The sequence below is a fragment of the Ylistrum balloti genome, unplaced genomic scaffold, assembly GCF_031769215.1.
Source record: "Ylistrum balloti isolate Yb309-2 unplaced genomic scaffold, AGI_CSIRO_Ybal_v1 Utg369812, whole genome shotgun sequence".
Classification (NCBI taxonomy): Eukaryota; Metazoa; Mollusca; class Bivalvia; order Pectinida; family Pectinidae; genus Ylistrum; species Ylistrum balloti.
Window position 1 is genome coordinate 1,132,325 of NW_026781984.1, and position 15,327 is coordinate 1,147,651.

The window sequence follows — 15,327 nt, forward strand, 5'->3', positions numbered from 1 at the left end:
GTTTATATCAACATACAGGCTTTGATTATGTCAACACGCAGGCTTTGATTATGTCAACACACAGGCTCTGATTGTGTCGACACCAAGACTTTGATTGTGTCGACACCTAGACTTTGATTATGTCGACACGCAGACTTTAATTGTGTCGATATCCCGACTTAGAGAGCCTCCAAACGGCGAAAAGTGGTAGTTGTACTAGGGAAAGTTATCCATTCTATTCGTCAAACCTGTTGATTCCGATGTCGTGACGTCATCAGATGTTTTCTGTGTTTCCTATAGAGCACCATGAAGTTAAGACATACCAGATGTAGATGTTTATCAGTAGGTAGTTGTGTAACATGCATTCATTTCTTCTCACAATCATTTGTACTTCATATCAGGTTCTTGTATTACATAAGTAGTTTAGCTATGGTAAATATCAGAATGGTAGCTACAGTTACATCCGGGCAAGTGTGCACACAGTCACTTGTACCTCGTCATATTAAAATATAGCAATTATTTAAAGCATACATTATACAATTATCGATTTTCATTTACAACGTTCATATCATTAGTAAAAACAAGTTCATTTCAATCTAGATTATCACAAGGTTATAAAAAAACCTCGCGTCATGGAAATCTCTCTTACTATTTATAGACCAGATATCAGTTTGTGATTATATCCTCGCGTCATGAATTCTCTCTCCAACTGTTTATCCTGTTGTGACGTCATACGGGCAGCGTGAATATTTGCTAACATATCTAGCTGGACTGAAATGGAATTTCCTAAATTAAATATCGAAAGTTGATATTTGGGGGAAATCGATTTCGTGCGATTTCCATAAGAATATAAGTAGATGTTGTTGTAGAATGTTCTTACGAATCATCTTATGAAACCCTAACTTGGGCGAAATACACCTTAAAAATTATCAATTTGGAATGCCATAACCTCTCGTCCTAGCCGTCCAGGGTTCGATTCCCTAAACGGGCATGTGTTTTGCTGTGTTTTCCCAAAACAGTAAGACCCCTCGCGCGTTTGTTATAAGAGTGATTAGCATAGGTTGAAATAAATAAAGTTAAGAAAGCGATATGCGGAACGAGTATACAAAATGTGGACTACAAAATTGAAAGGGACTTTGCTTTGTAAGAATGGGGGTGGGGGGTCTTTGAAAAAAAAAAGTACACAAATGCACGACGACAATATCACTGAGGGCTGGATACTGGTGTAATGGCAAATTACAACTTTATAAACTATGTTATACTTAGTTATACTTACCATTGTCTAATGTAGGTAAAATATGTAACTATTTACATAAACAGAATGCATTACTCTGTGCTTTTTGTTTACCGATTTTTTTCCATTCGTACACACATTTATCAGTAAGCATCCCCCATTTACCACTATTGAGTTTGGCTTTCTAATGAACAGGGATGGAACATCTACATTAATGAATTAATATTCAGTAACTCGTGTATGTTGTGTACAGGCACTGTTTTATATACAGCATAACCTGACTGTCAACTTTATCCCGTCTACTGAAAGGTCGAAAGGTCGAAAGGCCATGAATAGCGGCCGGCAAACCTGTGAAATAAAGTCAACTTTATATATATTGAAATGTTGTTACTTGGTTTACTAAACAAAGACGTTTTGTTTAATGAAAAATATATGAATAAAGCCTTCGACAAAACATCTAAACTTTGAATTAGATTTTGAAATTGATCAAATTTCCAAAATAAATGTACAATAGTTTCCCTTTCAGAGTTAAAGAGGTTGTAGACTTATCTTTCAGCATTTCTTTAAAAAGAAATGAGTTTGTTGTTGAAATATAACGTCAGACTCTATACCTGTAGTTTTCATTGATTGTAAATACAGTTCTTGTATGCTTGACCAGTTTTCATCAGAAAGTTTCTCCGCCGTTTTCTTTGTTCTTAGCTTTCGAAAGTTTTCTTTCTGCTTAAAACTCGTACAATGGTAGAATAGAGCGGGTACAGTTTATGCTTCGCGATATCATAATTTGGTAAACATTGCTGTGATAATTAAACTACATAATTTTCACTCGGATATTGGTTAATTATACTAATATGTAGACATGAACACTTTTTTGATTGATAAAAACCAGGTATACGTATAGTTAATGCTGTCACCATTGCTGTGTTTCAACATATACTAATCCTGTATTGTTGTTATTGAATTAGCCATGTTGAAAAATCACTTTTAATTTTCATTACTCTGTACAGAATAAATCACATACAATGAACTAGATTTGTTTCTTATCTTAATTTTTTTTATACGTATATACAAATGATACGTCTACTGAAGCTATGCATGTGTATGCCTTAAGGAGTTACTTCCCTTCCAAGAGGCCACCAGCCAAGCATCAGATTCGAGATTGTAATTTCGGTTATATATATTCTTTTTAAATGGATCTCCTTCTAGAATCATTATATTATGATATCATAATCAGCATTATTATATCATTTCTATACACAGTGTAACTTACAGAGCTTGGCTGCTGCATCGAGCGCCGAATCACAGCATCGACATGTTTTTTGTTTGTTTGTTTTTTTATATGTAATATCTAAGCAATGCTATCAATATAACAGAAACATTTTGTTCTACATATTGTGTGTAATTTGAAAGCCATCAGCTACAATGACGCATTGGTGTTATAAGAACAGCCAATACCATTATATTGCCCAGGTCTCGGGGATCGTGGTTCCTGCTACCACGGACACTCTGTTTTCTGTTTTAAATAATTGCTATCATTATTTTATAAATTATTTTTGGGATTGTATAACATTCATGATATGCAATTATTCGTTCAATAAAATTACATTTATTCACATTGTGTGGAAAAGAAGTTTAAGAATGAATGAATGAATGAATGAATGAATGAATGAATGAATGAAATTAATTAAAAACTATGTAACATATGGCGATTTCATAACTTAAATTTTCCATCTACATCGATCAAAGATATTGGATAGTGAAGTGATAGAAAATTCCACATACATGTGTAGATATAGAATAATAAATAAGAAAATCAATGAAAAAATCAATAAATCAAAACGACATATATATATACAGTAGGATTAGATCAAATGTATACCTGTAGCCTGCATCGATTTTCTCAATATTAAATATGCATTATTATATTATATATTATCATATTACTTCTTATTTAGACATTGTCTTACAGAGTCTTCTTTCAAACAACCCTTCATTGTAGGAATACATGATATAGTTAATTGAAATCATTACGGTCACTGAATACTTTTTAAAAACCCTGATCATCTGGCATGGACATCGCCATTCCCACATAAACATGTACACGGACTTAAAAATGTGGTCAAACAAAATTTAAAAAACCAAAACTTCATAATGCCCCAATTTTTACACATAGCCCGCCTGATCCTGCACTTTAGATGAAGAAAAACATTTTTAGATATTAAGTTACAATTCCTACATAATTCTTCTTCAAGTGTGACTCTTTATAAATGAGTTAAACCTACCAAGAATACATTGTATATGAGTGCACCAGTAAACCGTCTGCCGGTCTTGCTCAACCCAATACAATATATGAAAAAATATTTTTGCAGTTTGAGATTAAAATGGAATTATATTGTTTTACGTATGTTCATTTAAAAACAACATAAATACACCAAAAACACCATTGTGTCCCGATTCCAAATTCTGCATATAACCCGCCCGATTCTGTCCGATCGTTTACTCGTCTTTCGGTTTGATATTTTCTAGTTAGGATTTGTTCATTTTCTTTCGTTAAAAATAGTTCACAATGTTTCAAAAGGCGATATACATGCAAAATTAACTCATAAATTCATTAAAATGGTACGATTCCGTCATGATTACTGATTTTGTGCGATCTTGTTAGCGATTTACATTTCTGCTCGATCCTGTAAATCGTCTTACCACACTCATATGCATAAAAATGAAAAATACAAAATATGAAAATAAAGTACAACTGGTTTCGTTTCAATTCTTAAGCAAACAATGTTTACTCTCCGCCTTATAATTCCGAAATAAACGATAAAATACATGGTTTATTTTTTTCATATACGGTAATAGTAGGGATTGTATACGTACGGGACAGAGTAGTTACTGGCCTTAGTAAGTAACTCTTCTCTTTAGTGAGAGCAAGTTTAGTTCACGCAAGCGACATCGTGGCGAAGGGAAATCGGTCTACACAACTGTCAAAATGATGCAAATAACAGATTTTCAAAGTAAGGCTCTGTACTTTGGGACGCTGTCCATCACATAAGCACCTATTAGCATCTTGTATTGTTAGAAGAATGACAATTTTACGAAGCTTTTCTATCTAGTATGCCTGCAGGAACTCGTTTCTTGTTAATTAGTATGTATTAGTACAGGACTGTTTACAATATATACAGTAGACCTTCAATGCATTACGTGTCCGTAAGGAAATGCTTAATTGATTTCTCTTAATATGATCACAAAAGTCTTACGTTCTATCAGTTAGATTATATAAATAATCTATCTACTATTTTTATGATGATTGATACAGTACATTTAATATGAAAAAGGCAAAGCCTTGAAGACAACAGCTTTAAATTTACTGAAATAGAGAATAAATCAAACAGAATGTTTGTCACATAATGAAACGCTGAAGTTGACTAATCACCTGATATCATGATATTTTTATGATATTTCACAAAGATACCAAAGATATTTTTTAAAACTCTCACTGTTTGTACTCTGGGTTTGAGATACAAATGTTGATCTTTTTCTGAATCACTGCAATCACAGTGATGAAGAAGTAACCTGGCCTGTCTGCCAGCCTGTTTCATGTTTTATGTAAATTATGCAAAATCAACTCTCAAGTCGGGTATATGTCATTCATAACAAGTACATTTTGGGTACATGTATGGTTGGTTCATTCAGACACTGATGGTCATTTAAATCACCTAGAAAAAAAATACAACCAGAAACTTTTATAGGTGTAATCACAATAAAATACAGTGTTTTCTAAAGAGTCGTGGACCATCATGCATCAGGTCTTTTTGGATAGTTGATTGCTTTCATCTTTGTTACATACTACGTTTACTTTGTTGTCAGTTACAGGCCTTATGGTTGCAGTACATTGATGGTGATGATAAAGCACACTTACCCACTTTATAGGCTTTTAACAAACAACCTATGTAGTTTTAAAACAAGAATTGTAAGAAAGTACTTTTATTTTGAAAATTCCGGATGATAAAAAGTGATTGCATAAGAGGCCTGCATTAATCATTATTTTTTTCTTCCATTCACTACAGAGATAGGTGTTGGACTAACAGGATTTGGAGTGGCGTTCCTGTTCCTTGGTGTCTTATTTTTCTTCGATAAAGGTTTGCTGGCGATTGGAAATGTAAGTTTATGATCAGAATCTTTTACATATGTGCTACAATATATATCAAGTGAATTATAAATATAAGTAAAATAATTGAATTGCATCTAAATTGTTTTTGAAATTATAAGAACATATTTCATATATTTGTGTTGTTAATTTATATGAAGCAAATCTACTGATAACTGAACACACATAAGCAGTCACATGTGCATAATGTTGTTCCACATTGTTTGTTGTGTGTCTTGTCTGTCCAGTATTACTATGAAAAAGTTTCTTGCCCAGAAAAGTTTCCTGCACTTTGGCACATGGCTGTTCCCTGACAATAACATGTAGATAGATATATGGAGATCATTATATGAAACTATAGTTATTTGTAATTATTGGACCTTGTGTGATTGTGGTTGTTAATCACAAATGCAGAAAATTCTTTTAATGGTATTTATTAGATTTTTTGTGAAAATGAAAAAAATCTCACATTTACAGCATATATCACACAACTGATTTAAGAATTTATGCTTTCCAGCCCACCATCATCAGATGGTCCCAAGATTTGCATTGTTTAGTTTTCAGACAGATCTGAAAAGATTGTTTTCCTTGTCCACTAGTTTGTAATTTTCCCTGTCACTGATGGGATTGGGGAAATGACCAGAAGGTGTAGATTTATTGATCTGAGACTGAAAATGTACACTTTTACCATCTTGTGTATTTTTTTATTTATAATCTGTTGACCATTTCATCACACCATTTTCGACTGAAGTGTATGTAGGATTCTGATACAGACAAAAAAATTGGTCATTCCTTACCATCTCCAACACTTCCTACGTCAGTGCTAGAACACTCCACAGTGGTGTTTTGTCTGATCAAGGTGACTGTGCAGTCATCGTAACGTCACACTCTAATCTTCTGGTTATGTTATGAGAACGTCTATTCTATTGTTGATGCTCATGAGTACTGTATAGACTTTTGTCCTGATTTGTTCCAATTATTAAAGTGTATCTCCATTTGTAAAGAAAGAAGCGACAGGTGTGCATTGGTTAAATTGACTGAATTTGTAGTCATTTGTTGGTATGTGTTGTATACATTTACAAGGGTTCGTCATCTTTCCTAGAGACTGGATGATAAAACTATTAATATTTACAATCAGTAGATTCATGAATTATGGAAACAGATCAATTTAGATAGTATCTACATGTGATGAGATTTCTTCTCAATAACTAAGAGGTCAGGGATGATATTATTAGGCCAATGGCATGTTGGGATGAACAGGGCTACTAAGAGTCATCAAATGAATGACCTTGATAAAGGTTATTTGTTTTATTTTTTTTCTTCCTGTTTTGTCTTTCTATTTTATTTTTATACTACCCAGCAACAAAGTTCGGGAGTGGGGGTGGGTGGAGGGAGGGGGGATATATTGGAATCACTTCTGACTAATCTGACTGTCTGGCTGTCCAAACGTCCTGGAAATTGTGTCAAGTGCATCTGACAAAGTGCCAAAGCAATATTTCTCAAACTTAGCTTACGACATCCTTATTATATGAAGTTGTGTCCTTTCACATTTCATGTAGTTTTAGACAACATTTGTTAGAGTTATGCCTTGGAATATTCTGTCAAGTAGATCTAATAAAGTACAGAAGCAATGTTTCTCAAACTACATACCCATGATGTAAAGTTGTTATCTTTCACTTTTCACTGAAACTTGATCAAATGCTACAGCTTATTACAGCCTATAACTTGACATATAAGGTGTTCCAAAACCGTTGCGACAGTTCTAGTTTGCATTATTTAAATGTAACAACATATTTTCTTTATTTCTAAATGGCCATTTATTTTTAGAATTCTTTCTCTGTTTTTGTATTTCAGATTCTCTTCATTTGTGGACTAGCATTTGTGATTGGGTTGGAAAGGACTGTGAAATTTTTCTTTCAAAAACATAAACTAAAAGCAACAGGGTTTTTCATTGGTGGAATAATGGTAGTGCTGATTGGATGGCCAGTGATAGGGATGTGTGTTGAAATGTATGGATTCTTTCTCTTATTCAGGTAAGTCAGTGTTGAATTGAACTAATATGAAGAGTTAATAATAGCTGGTCAATATACGAGATATTTCTTTGTTATCAGTAATGTAGATGTTGTAACACATGTATAGCCTACAAAAATCAGGTTTCCACAGTGACATCATTACTTCATGGCATCTTATGAATTCTGATGTCACCAAAGAATAAAATCTTGATTGGGGATATCGCTATTTAGATTTTGTATCAGTTACGTAAAATCCATCTTTATGTAATCTGGCCTGAAGAGCAAAGTGATCTTATGGCATGGTGTGGCATCAGTCAGCTAAATTCTAGCCCACCATCATCAGATATTGATCAGTTCAAAGTACCCTTCATCCCTAGTCTAGTGTCTGGTGTCTATCTGTCCTTCAACTAACTTTGAAAAGTACTGTATTGATCATGTATGTTCTCCTTGGGCCTTAGTTCAGCATTGTCAGATTTCCAGACTGGTTGGGAAAAGAATTTATCTGAAAGGCAGCCATCGTGGATTCTAACAGCAGTAGTGTGTTATTGCTATTACTGGAAAAGTGTGCAGTAAACTTTGGTTAGTAGGTTCCCTTTTGCCCACACTCACACCCTATAAAAGTTTGGGACTGATGAGTAAAACTGACTGGATAACAGACACCCACCCTTGATTTGGACTACAAGAGTTGCTTAGGGATAATTCTTGTCCAAATTTCATATGTCTAGTCCCCTTGGTCCCTTGTTTTGCCTGTTTGACTTTGCTGCTGAACAGAAAAGCAAAATGGCTGACACCTTGGATTTTGCTGGTGAAGATTATAGAGCTTTTTCTTGAGTGAAATTTTAATGCCTGCATGGATCCAGTAAGGTGGAGGACGGTTTTGGCAGATGCCACATTTGTCAGCCAAGAACATCCCAGATATGCTTTGCTGGGTTCAGATTGGGGTATTTTGCTGACCAATCAAGAGCTTGGACATCGTTCTGCTGTGAGAACGTCTTAGTTACGTGACCATGTGTTGGATGTGGCATTGAAATGGCCATTAACAAGGAGTAGCCTGGTTCGATTTCCACCAGATATGCCACCCCAGATCATCACACTACCCCAAACCAGTTTGTTACACTGGGCTATAAATCAGTTTGATGCGTTCCTTCTGACCACACCATACTTGCTGCCTCCCATCATTGTACATCAAACAAATTCATGACTGATTTGAGAGCAAAGCATTGTTCCAATGCCGTAAGAGCCATTGTTGGTGTTGATGACCTTGATGAAGGCAGTACTTGGGAGGGAATTGCCTAAAGGTGTCGAGGATGGTCTGGCTGATTTCCCGTTGACCTTAGTTCTTTTTAGTTTGCTGTTATGGATGTAGAAAAAAAATCAATCCTAAAGATGCTGCTACATGGACGATGTTGCAGGCACATCCCGTCAGTTTGTTATACCCAAACTGTCTTGCTACCTGTCATGGTTTTTTGCTAGCTTGGAGCATGCTGATACCCTTCTTTGTTTTGACAGATGAAGCGTTGTGTTAATCTAGACAATTTAAAACCAAATAATGATTTTTCAGGTACTAAAGATGTTGATAGAGCACATCAAGCAAATTCAACTGATCAAGTGTTGAGTAAAAATAAGGAATTTGTTTTGTTGTATGAAGCAATCTTGGAATTTCACACATGGCTGATTTCACTGTAAATCTTTGTAACTAATCCAAAGATTCCTACAAAATGCATCAGTATAATCAAAGAGGACCTATTGTATGGCAAGGTAATTTGGTAACATTTTTAAATCATCCGTGTTGAAGGGACCTGAGCACAGAGACTTTCCATTCAAAATCTTTCTTCTCAATATTCTAAAGGTCAAGGGTGCTTATATTTAGCTTGTAGCTTGCTCGGAATGAATGACATTGACCTACTTTCAAATTAGCAGGGGTCAAATATTTTAAATCTTTAAACATCATCTTCAGTAACTAAAATGTCTTGGGTGTTGATATTGGATCTGTGGCATACTGGGATCAAGGACCATCTAGTCTGTTTACAGGATTAACCTTGAAGTACTTTCAAGGTTGTAGGGGTCAGATTTGTTAAGATGTTAAAGCAACTTCTTTTTAATAGCCAAAATGTACTGGGTGCCGATACTGGGTCTGTGATTTTTTGGGATTAAGAGCTACCATGTTTATTCATATGATTGACCATGATTCACTTTCAAGATCACAAGGGGTCAGATATGTTAAAATCAGAAAATTTCTTCCCAATCAAAAAAAGGCCCAGGGTGTTGGTATTGGGCATGTAGCATGCTGGAGGAAAAGGCAACAATAATTGATGCCTTGGACTAACTTTTAAGGTCACAAAGATCAGATGTGTCAAAATATTAAAAATGCTTTTTCTCAATAACCAAAAGACTCGGGTTAGACCCACTTTCAAGGCCACAGGGGTCAAATGTGTTAAAATCTTCAAACTTCTCTCAATAAACAGAAGGCCTTGAGTGATTATATTTTGCTTTTAGCATGCTGTGGTGAAGGGCTACCAAGATTGTTCAAATAAATGGCCATGGCCTACTTTTGAGGTCACAGGGGTCAAATGTGTTGATTCTTTAAATGACTTCTCATTAATTAAAAGGCCCAGGGCACTGATATTTACCCTGTGGTATGGTTTTATAAAAGGCTGTCAATTTTGGTCAAATTAATGCCCCTTTCTAGGTCACAGAGGTTAAATGTGTTGAGAACTTAAAATTTCTTCTGTCAACAAGCAATAGGTCCTGGGTTATGGTATTCGTGTAGTAGCTAGTCTGAGGAATAGGGTTTGTTTGCAGAAATTGACTTGATGAACCGACAAGGTCTTCCTTGTAAGTTGCAGAACAGGTGAGCAAAACAGGCCCATTGAGCCTCTATCATATGAAGGTCTTTATAATCAGGTGACCTCGGGCCTCTTACATTATTGAAATTTTCATTGTTTTCATCATTAACAAACTGCCGTGAAACATCATGTGGTGCATTATTGATGTAAGTACCTGAAAATCACTCTTCCATGATTTGGAAATAGAGTGCAATGATAAAAAATATTTTATATGATATTTGAAATACGCGACCAATATAGACCTCTTTTTATCTCGCTGTTATATAAGCTCTTGAAACAAAACCTTTTTTCTAAAAATAATTTGCTATTTTTTTCCAGTGGATTTTTTCCAGTTGTTATAAATTTTTTACGGCGTGTTCCAGTCTTGGGAAGTTTACTCAGTCTGCCAGGGATACGATCGGTAAGCTTGCTAAATATTTTATACTCCCACAATGTTGTATATATGTAAATAAGTAGTCTGTCTCTCTATCTGTTGCTGAACATGGTCTTAACGATCTCTTAACTGTCATTCCCATTTTTTCATAGAATTATGCTCTTTCAATGAAATAAAGCTGAAATTTTTGTCAAGACAATTCCTCCAAAACTCCTTTGTCAATTTCAATAAATTTTTGATTACAGTGCTACCTTCTAAATAGTTACACAAATGGTTTTTATTCTGATCCATTTTTACAGACCGATGCTCAAACTCCTTCTACAGGTCAATGTTGACTTAACTTTACACATATCCTAACTACTCCATCAGGTTGCATATCAAAGTGTTTCATTTTGTTTTCATCGTCTCTTTTTGAGAGATTCTACAAACAATAGAACAGGATAGAAATATTTTCCCGAGATTAACTTTTCTCTGACTTGTATCAGTGAAACAGTTCACATTTCACAACTTAAGTCTTTGGCAAAATTCAAGCTGCAGGAGGCAGAGACCTATTGTTTATACAAAATTGATTCCCCTTCTCCAAAGAAAGCTCTAGACCAAATTTGTGCAAAATCCTATATTTAATTACAGAAGCAGAAAGATCATGCTAAATTTCTCTTTTTGGGTCCTGCTTCTAAGGCCATTTTTAGGTCAAGAACCAATATTCCTGCAAATATGGTCCCCCTTCTTTCAAGGATGCTTCTGACAGAATTTGGTCAAAATCAGCTCAGTTATTCATGACTGGTGGCAATGCCCTGCAGCTAAAAGCTCACCACTCCCTCAGACAAGATGGACTAAAGATTACTCTTCAGCATGCTTTAAACTTCTCACAATAGTAAAGCCTTATAAACTCACCTGGTGGCAAGGGTCGAGTGAGATATAGATAGGGATGCTGCAGCATCTGTTGTCTGACCATCTGTCTGCCATCATTATCCTACAATCACTACTTGTTTTGAACAATGGAACAGTTTGGGTCTGGAGCATCCCTTGGGGAAGGGAATTCATTTTCTATAAAAAGTGGGTCTGAGCCCCATTGGGGCAAAAGTTATGTGAACCCTTTGTAATCTGTCCATCCCATTATGCATTTTAATACAGGAGATGGAAGTTGGGATAAAAAAAAACTGGAATCCAGCATATGTCTGAAAAATGTTAAAAAGACCTTGATAAATATGTCAAAATAATATTGATACACCTATTTTTAATTAAGCTTAATTGTCATGTGAAAATCATAAAAACATAATTTATATAATGTTTTTGTGCATTTTTTAAAAATTCATTTGAAAAAAACTAATAGATTTTTGCAGACATATCTCAATCAAATGCAGAATATGATTTTATTAAGCTGTCTTTTTTTTTTTTTTTTTACATTTTTTCTCTCAATTTTGATCAATCTTTAATAGTACTTCTTGATATTAATACTTCCTTTGGGTGAAAGTGAATCCAATCTTTTCCCTATCTTACTTCTATACATACAATGGATGGATTTAAAAGTAAGTGATGTTCTATTGATAATCAAAGCTTTGTAGTGTATTGATTTTAAAACAATGTTAAATAATAAAATCAACTTATTTGATTCAACTCTAATGACATGAAGTATCCTAAGAGCACTTGATTGCATACATGTAAGTTTGATCTCATTTACATATTATGATTGATATCCAATTTGACATTTAACAAGAGGGAGAAAATAAATAAAGAATGATTGACTTTTGTGTGGCGTGAATCTTCTACATATATAGTAATTTCTGAACATTTCATTTTGAAATTATGTTGGTAAGAGCTGGATATATACTCAAAAATGCTTGCCATTACTTAAAACACATTTCCTTGTAAATATCAAGGTGGAAGGTAGTGTATTATCAATGATAGAAGTTATGTTTTGCTATTCTATAATGATTTGCCATACCCTTTATGCTCTTATTTCACAGCATATTCAAATATCTTCAGCACTTTGGCTGTGTTATTTATTTACAAAATTGCTGTGGTTATAAAATCTGTGGTCTCTGCTTGATCAAGGTTTAGCCTGTTAAATCGGAATTATTTAAGCTTTAATCTGCATGACAACTGATTTATTGATGTATTTATTGGTAATCACATGTATCATGTTTACTCCAAATATAGTCCTGATTGGGCCTCTGCAATATAGAGAATAAATGAAATCTCCAGAAAGTGTAATGGTATGGAGACTCAGTAATCAGTTAGCAGTTTTTGTGGTTCCTAGGTCCTGTGCCCATTTTTCTTTTGTTTCTTTTACTTGCTTTTTTCAAAATTGAACGATTGTAATAAAATGAGAATTAGGACAAATTTTTCAGGTTATATGGTTTATTAGTGGAACCCAGTTAACTAACAGTATTTCAATGGAGGTAGTGATTCATCAAAGCAATATGGTATCATTATATTATTGTAGACAAAGAAGTGTCCATTGTTTTGTTTTTTTTTTCTTTTTCAGATTGCAGACAAACTAGGAGAGTCCAATTCGATGGTATAACAGCTTTTAGAGACTCATTCATCATTTTCAGAACGTGTTGTTGAATCAGATTTGTGTGTGTGAATGTTGTGTATGAAAGGTCATGAAAGACGTACCTCATTTTGATAATGAAAATGCCTTAATCTTCTTTCTGCTTCTAAAGACGCACCAAAGCTTCGCCATTTTCCTTTATGAATTTTACAGTTTGGTATGTAGATTGTATCTCGCTCCAGCAAAGTTAAATTTATTTGTTGAATGCTCTCCCCAACATTTGTTCTGACAGGTAGGCATTAGTTTGTAGTGGATAATGGCAGCATCTGTTCCATGCTTGACATAATCTGTATAACATTGTAATCAATCGGTTCTGTCAAATGATGTGTATACCTTATGTTATGAAAATTAAACATAACTCCATGAAATCCTAAATTATGGTATATTTCGAAGGGTTCTTCGGCAGCTTGATGAAGCAACAAAATCCAGTGCTGAAAGTGGGACATTTCAAAAGTGGCTATACACCCTTCTTATTAAGTGGCTTCATCATCACATCTTTCAATGCTGCCACAAATATGTACGATTTTGTTTTGAACCATTTATTGAAAATAAAGGGATATCAAAAACACCGATATCTTACTTTTTTATTGCTTCACACAGCGGACATTTTGAATGATATTCCCCAAGTTTTAACATAAATGTTCTTGTAGGGTAGATAACTTTTTTCAAAGTTTTGACATGTTTTTTTCGTGCAGGGTTCTTCATGAACCCTGATCTACACTTCATTATCCTAATTTTTGTCTCGGAATGTGCGGGTGAGGGACTAATAATGACAAATGGATTCTGAGTTTCGTTTGTTCTCTATATTTACATGTTTGGGATTTTTTGGGGGAGTTTTTTTTTACAGGTTAAGTTTTTTTGCAAGTTCCTCCAGTGGTCACATAATGTGTTGTGGTCCGAACGCATGGATGTTTCTCTGGGGTTTTGTGATGAAGGTCAGAATTGAATCTGGAGAAAGGAAAGACGGATCACACATCCATTTGCCTTGCTCTTGTTGGTAGTCGTTTCCTTTGCCACAGTTATACATGCCTGTTACGTGGTGCGCGAGGCGAAAGTGAAATGCCGAAATAACACTTAATGCCCTTTGAATTCATGCTTATTGCATTTAATTTCTAGAATGTCGGATCTTTTGTACATAGTGCCAAAAAACGAGTTCGAGTCCGCTTCCTCGTTTTCACTTTTGACAGTCATTTGACATTACACATATTGTAATTTCTAGAACTGCATTTTGTTCGCTTACTAACAAACTCCGCCTACTATCAAGATGTTCACATGAACGCGGATGGTAAACGAAATCGTCCCAATATTATAATGTCAATTGAGTTCGAGATTTTGGACTTAGGGACAAACGATTGAGGTATGCTGAACCTCCAGATCTCATATGTAGATAAATCTAACACGGTGTTGTGTCTCACATCAAAATTAAGTCACTATCACACAGCGAAAACCTAGTTAAAAGACTAAAATGATTTTATAAAGGGATAAAATTATTATTATTTTAGTGTATGGTGAATTGGTTGTACGAATTGCCTGAATCTTTGCTGTAGACATCTGATGGAGTTTGGTGTCACTCTTTGAAACCAGAGAATACACGGACCTAAACGGTTTGGATGCAATTGGCTTGCGATAACTGTAGGAAATAACAGGGATATTTCTGCTTTGAAAGTATATTTGAACGTTAGCTTGAACAGACATCTGGTGTAAAGTATTGTTGATATTTATGGCACCCACTCCCATATTTGTAAATTTACCTTCATAAATTTGCGGGTTGTTGAAGGGTCAATCAGTACGAACAGGTTTAAAAAGCCTGATTTGCAGCATCATCAATAATTTTATGAACTCTCCAGCTTAGTTTCCACACGTCACCAGAAACGTAATCCATTTGAATTTTGTGTAGTACGGGGAGGAGAAGAGAATATAACGTAGTTCAACATGATGGACACCTCAGAGTTTCCTTAAAGTATACAGAAGATAGCGATATATCCGCTAGGTTAATTTTTCACGGTTGTAATTGTGCTGCAGATCTGATTTTTTAGAGTTTGAAGTACTCTCAGCGCTTTGTTTTAAATTAGTAACGACTCTTGGAACAATCCGAGAGATACTCTGTGTTCCAGTAATAGGCCCTGTACCCTTGCGACCTATTGAGGAAGTCCTTTTTACACAGGGCGCCGATTCTTCCAAGCAC

General features: G+C 34.8%; 1 protein-coding gene across 2 annotated transcripts; it reads left to right on the forward strand.

Moving 5' to 3' along the window:
• Positions 1 to 272: 272 nt before the first annotated feature.
• On the forward strand, positions 273 to 13,710 carry LOC132544872 (vesicle transport protein GOT1B-like). 2 transcript variants are annotated; one of them, XM_060208525.1, is made up of 6 exons: positions 273 to 321; positions 5,275 to 5,366; positions 7,209 to 7,387; positions 10,531 to 10,612; positions 13,074 to 13,106; positions 13,536 to 13,710. In XM_060208525.1, exons 1-6 carry the CDS (start codon positions 312 to 314, stop codon positions 13,551 to 13,553), a joined length of 414 nt encoding a protein of 137 aa, XP_060064508.1. In that variant the 5' UTR covers positions 273 to 311; the 3' UTR covers positions 13,554 to 13,710. The 2 variants fall into 2 exon arrangements, with proteins under 2 accessions (XP_060064508.1, XP_060064507.1); XM_060208524.1 differs by lacking the exon at positions 273 to 321 and adding an exon at positions 4,142 to 4,221.
• The last annotated feature ends 1,617 nt before the right edge of the window (positions 13,711 to 15,327 follow it).

What these genes read in the sequence shown, in the direction of transcription:
- LOC132544872 (XM_060208524.1), top strand. Translation starts at nt 4,197, where the DNA reads ATGATGCAAATAACAGATTTTCAAA. An exon ending in GCAAATAACAGATTTTCAAA is followed by an intron (nt 4,222 to 5,274) that starts GTAAGGCTCTGT and finishes CATTCACTACAG; the next exon opens with AGATAGGTGTTGGACTAACA. An exon ending in GTTTGCTGGCGATTGGAAAT is followed by an intron (nt 5,367 to 7,208) that starts GTAAGTTTATGA and finishes TTTGTATTTCAG; the next exon opens with ATTCTCTTCATTTGTGGACT.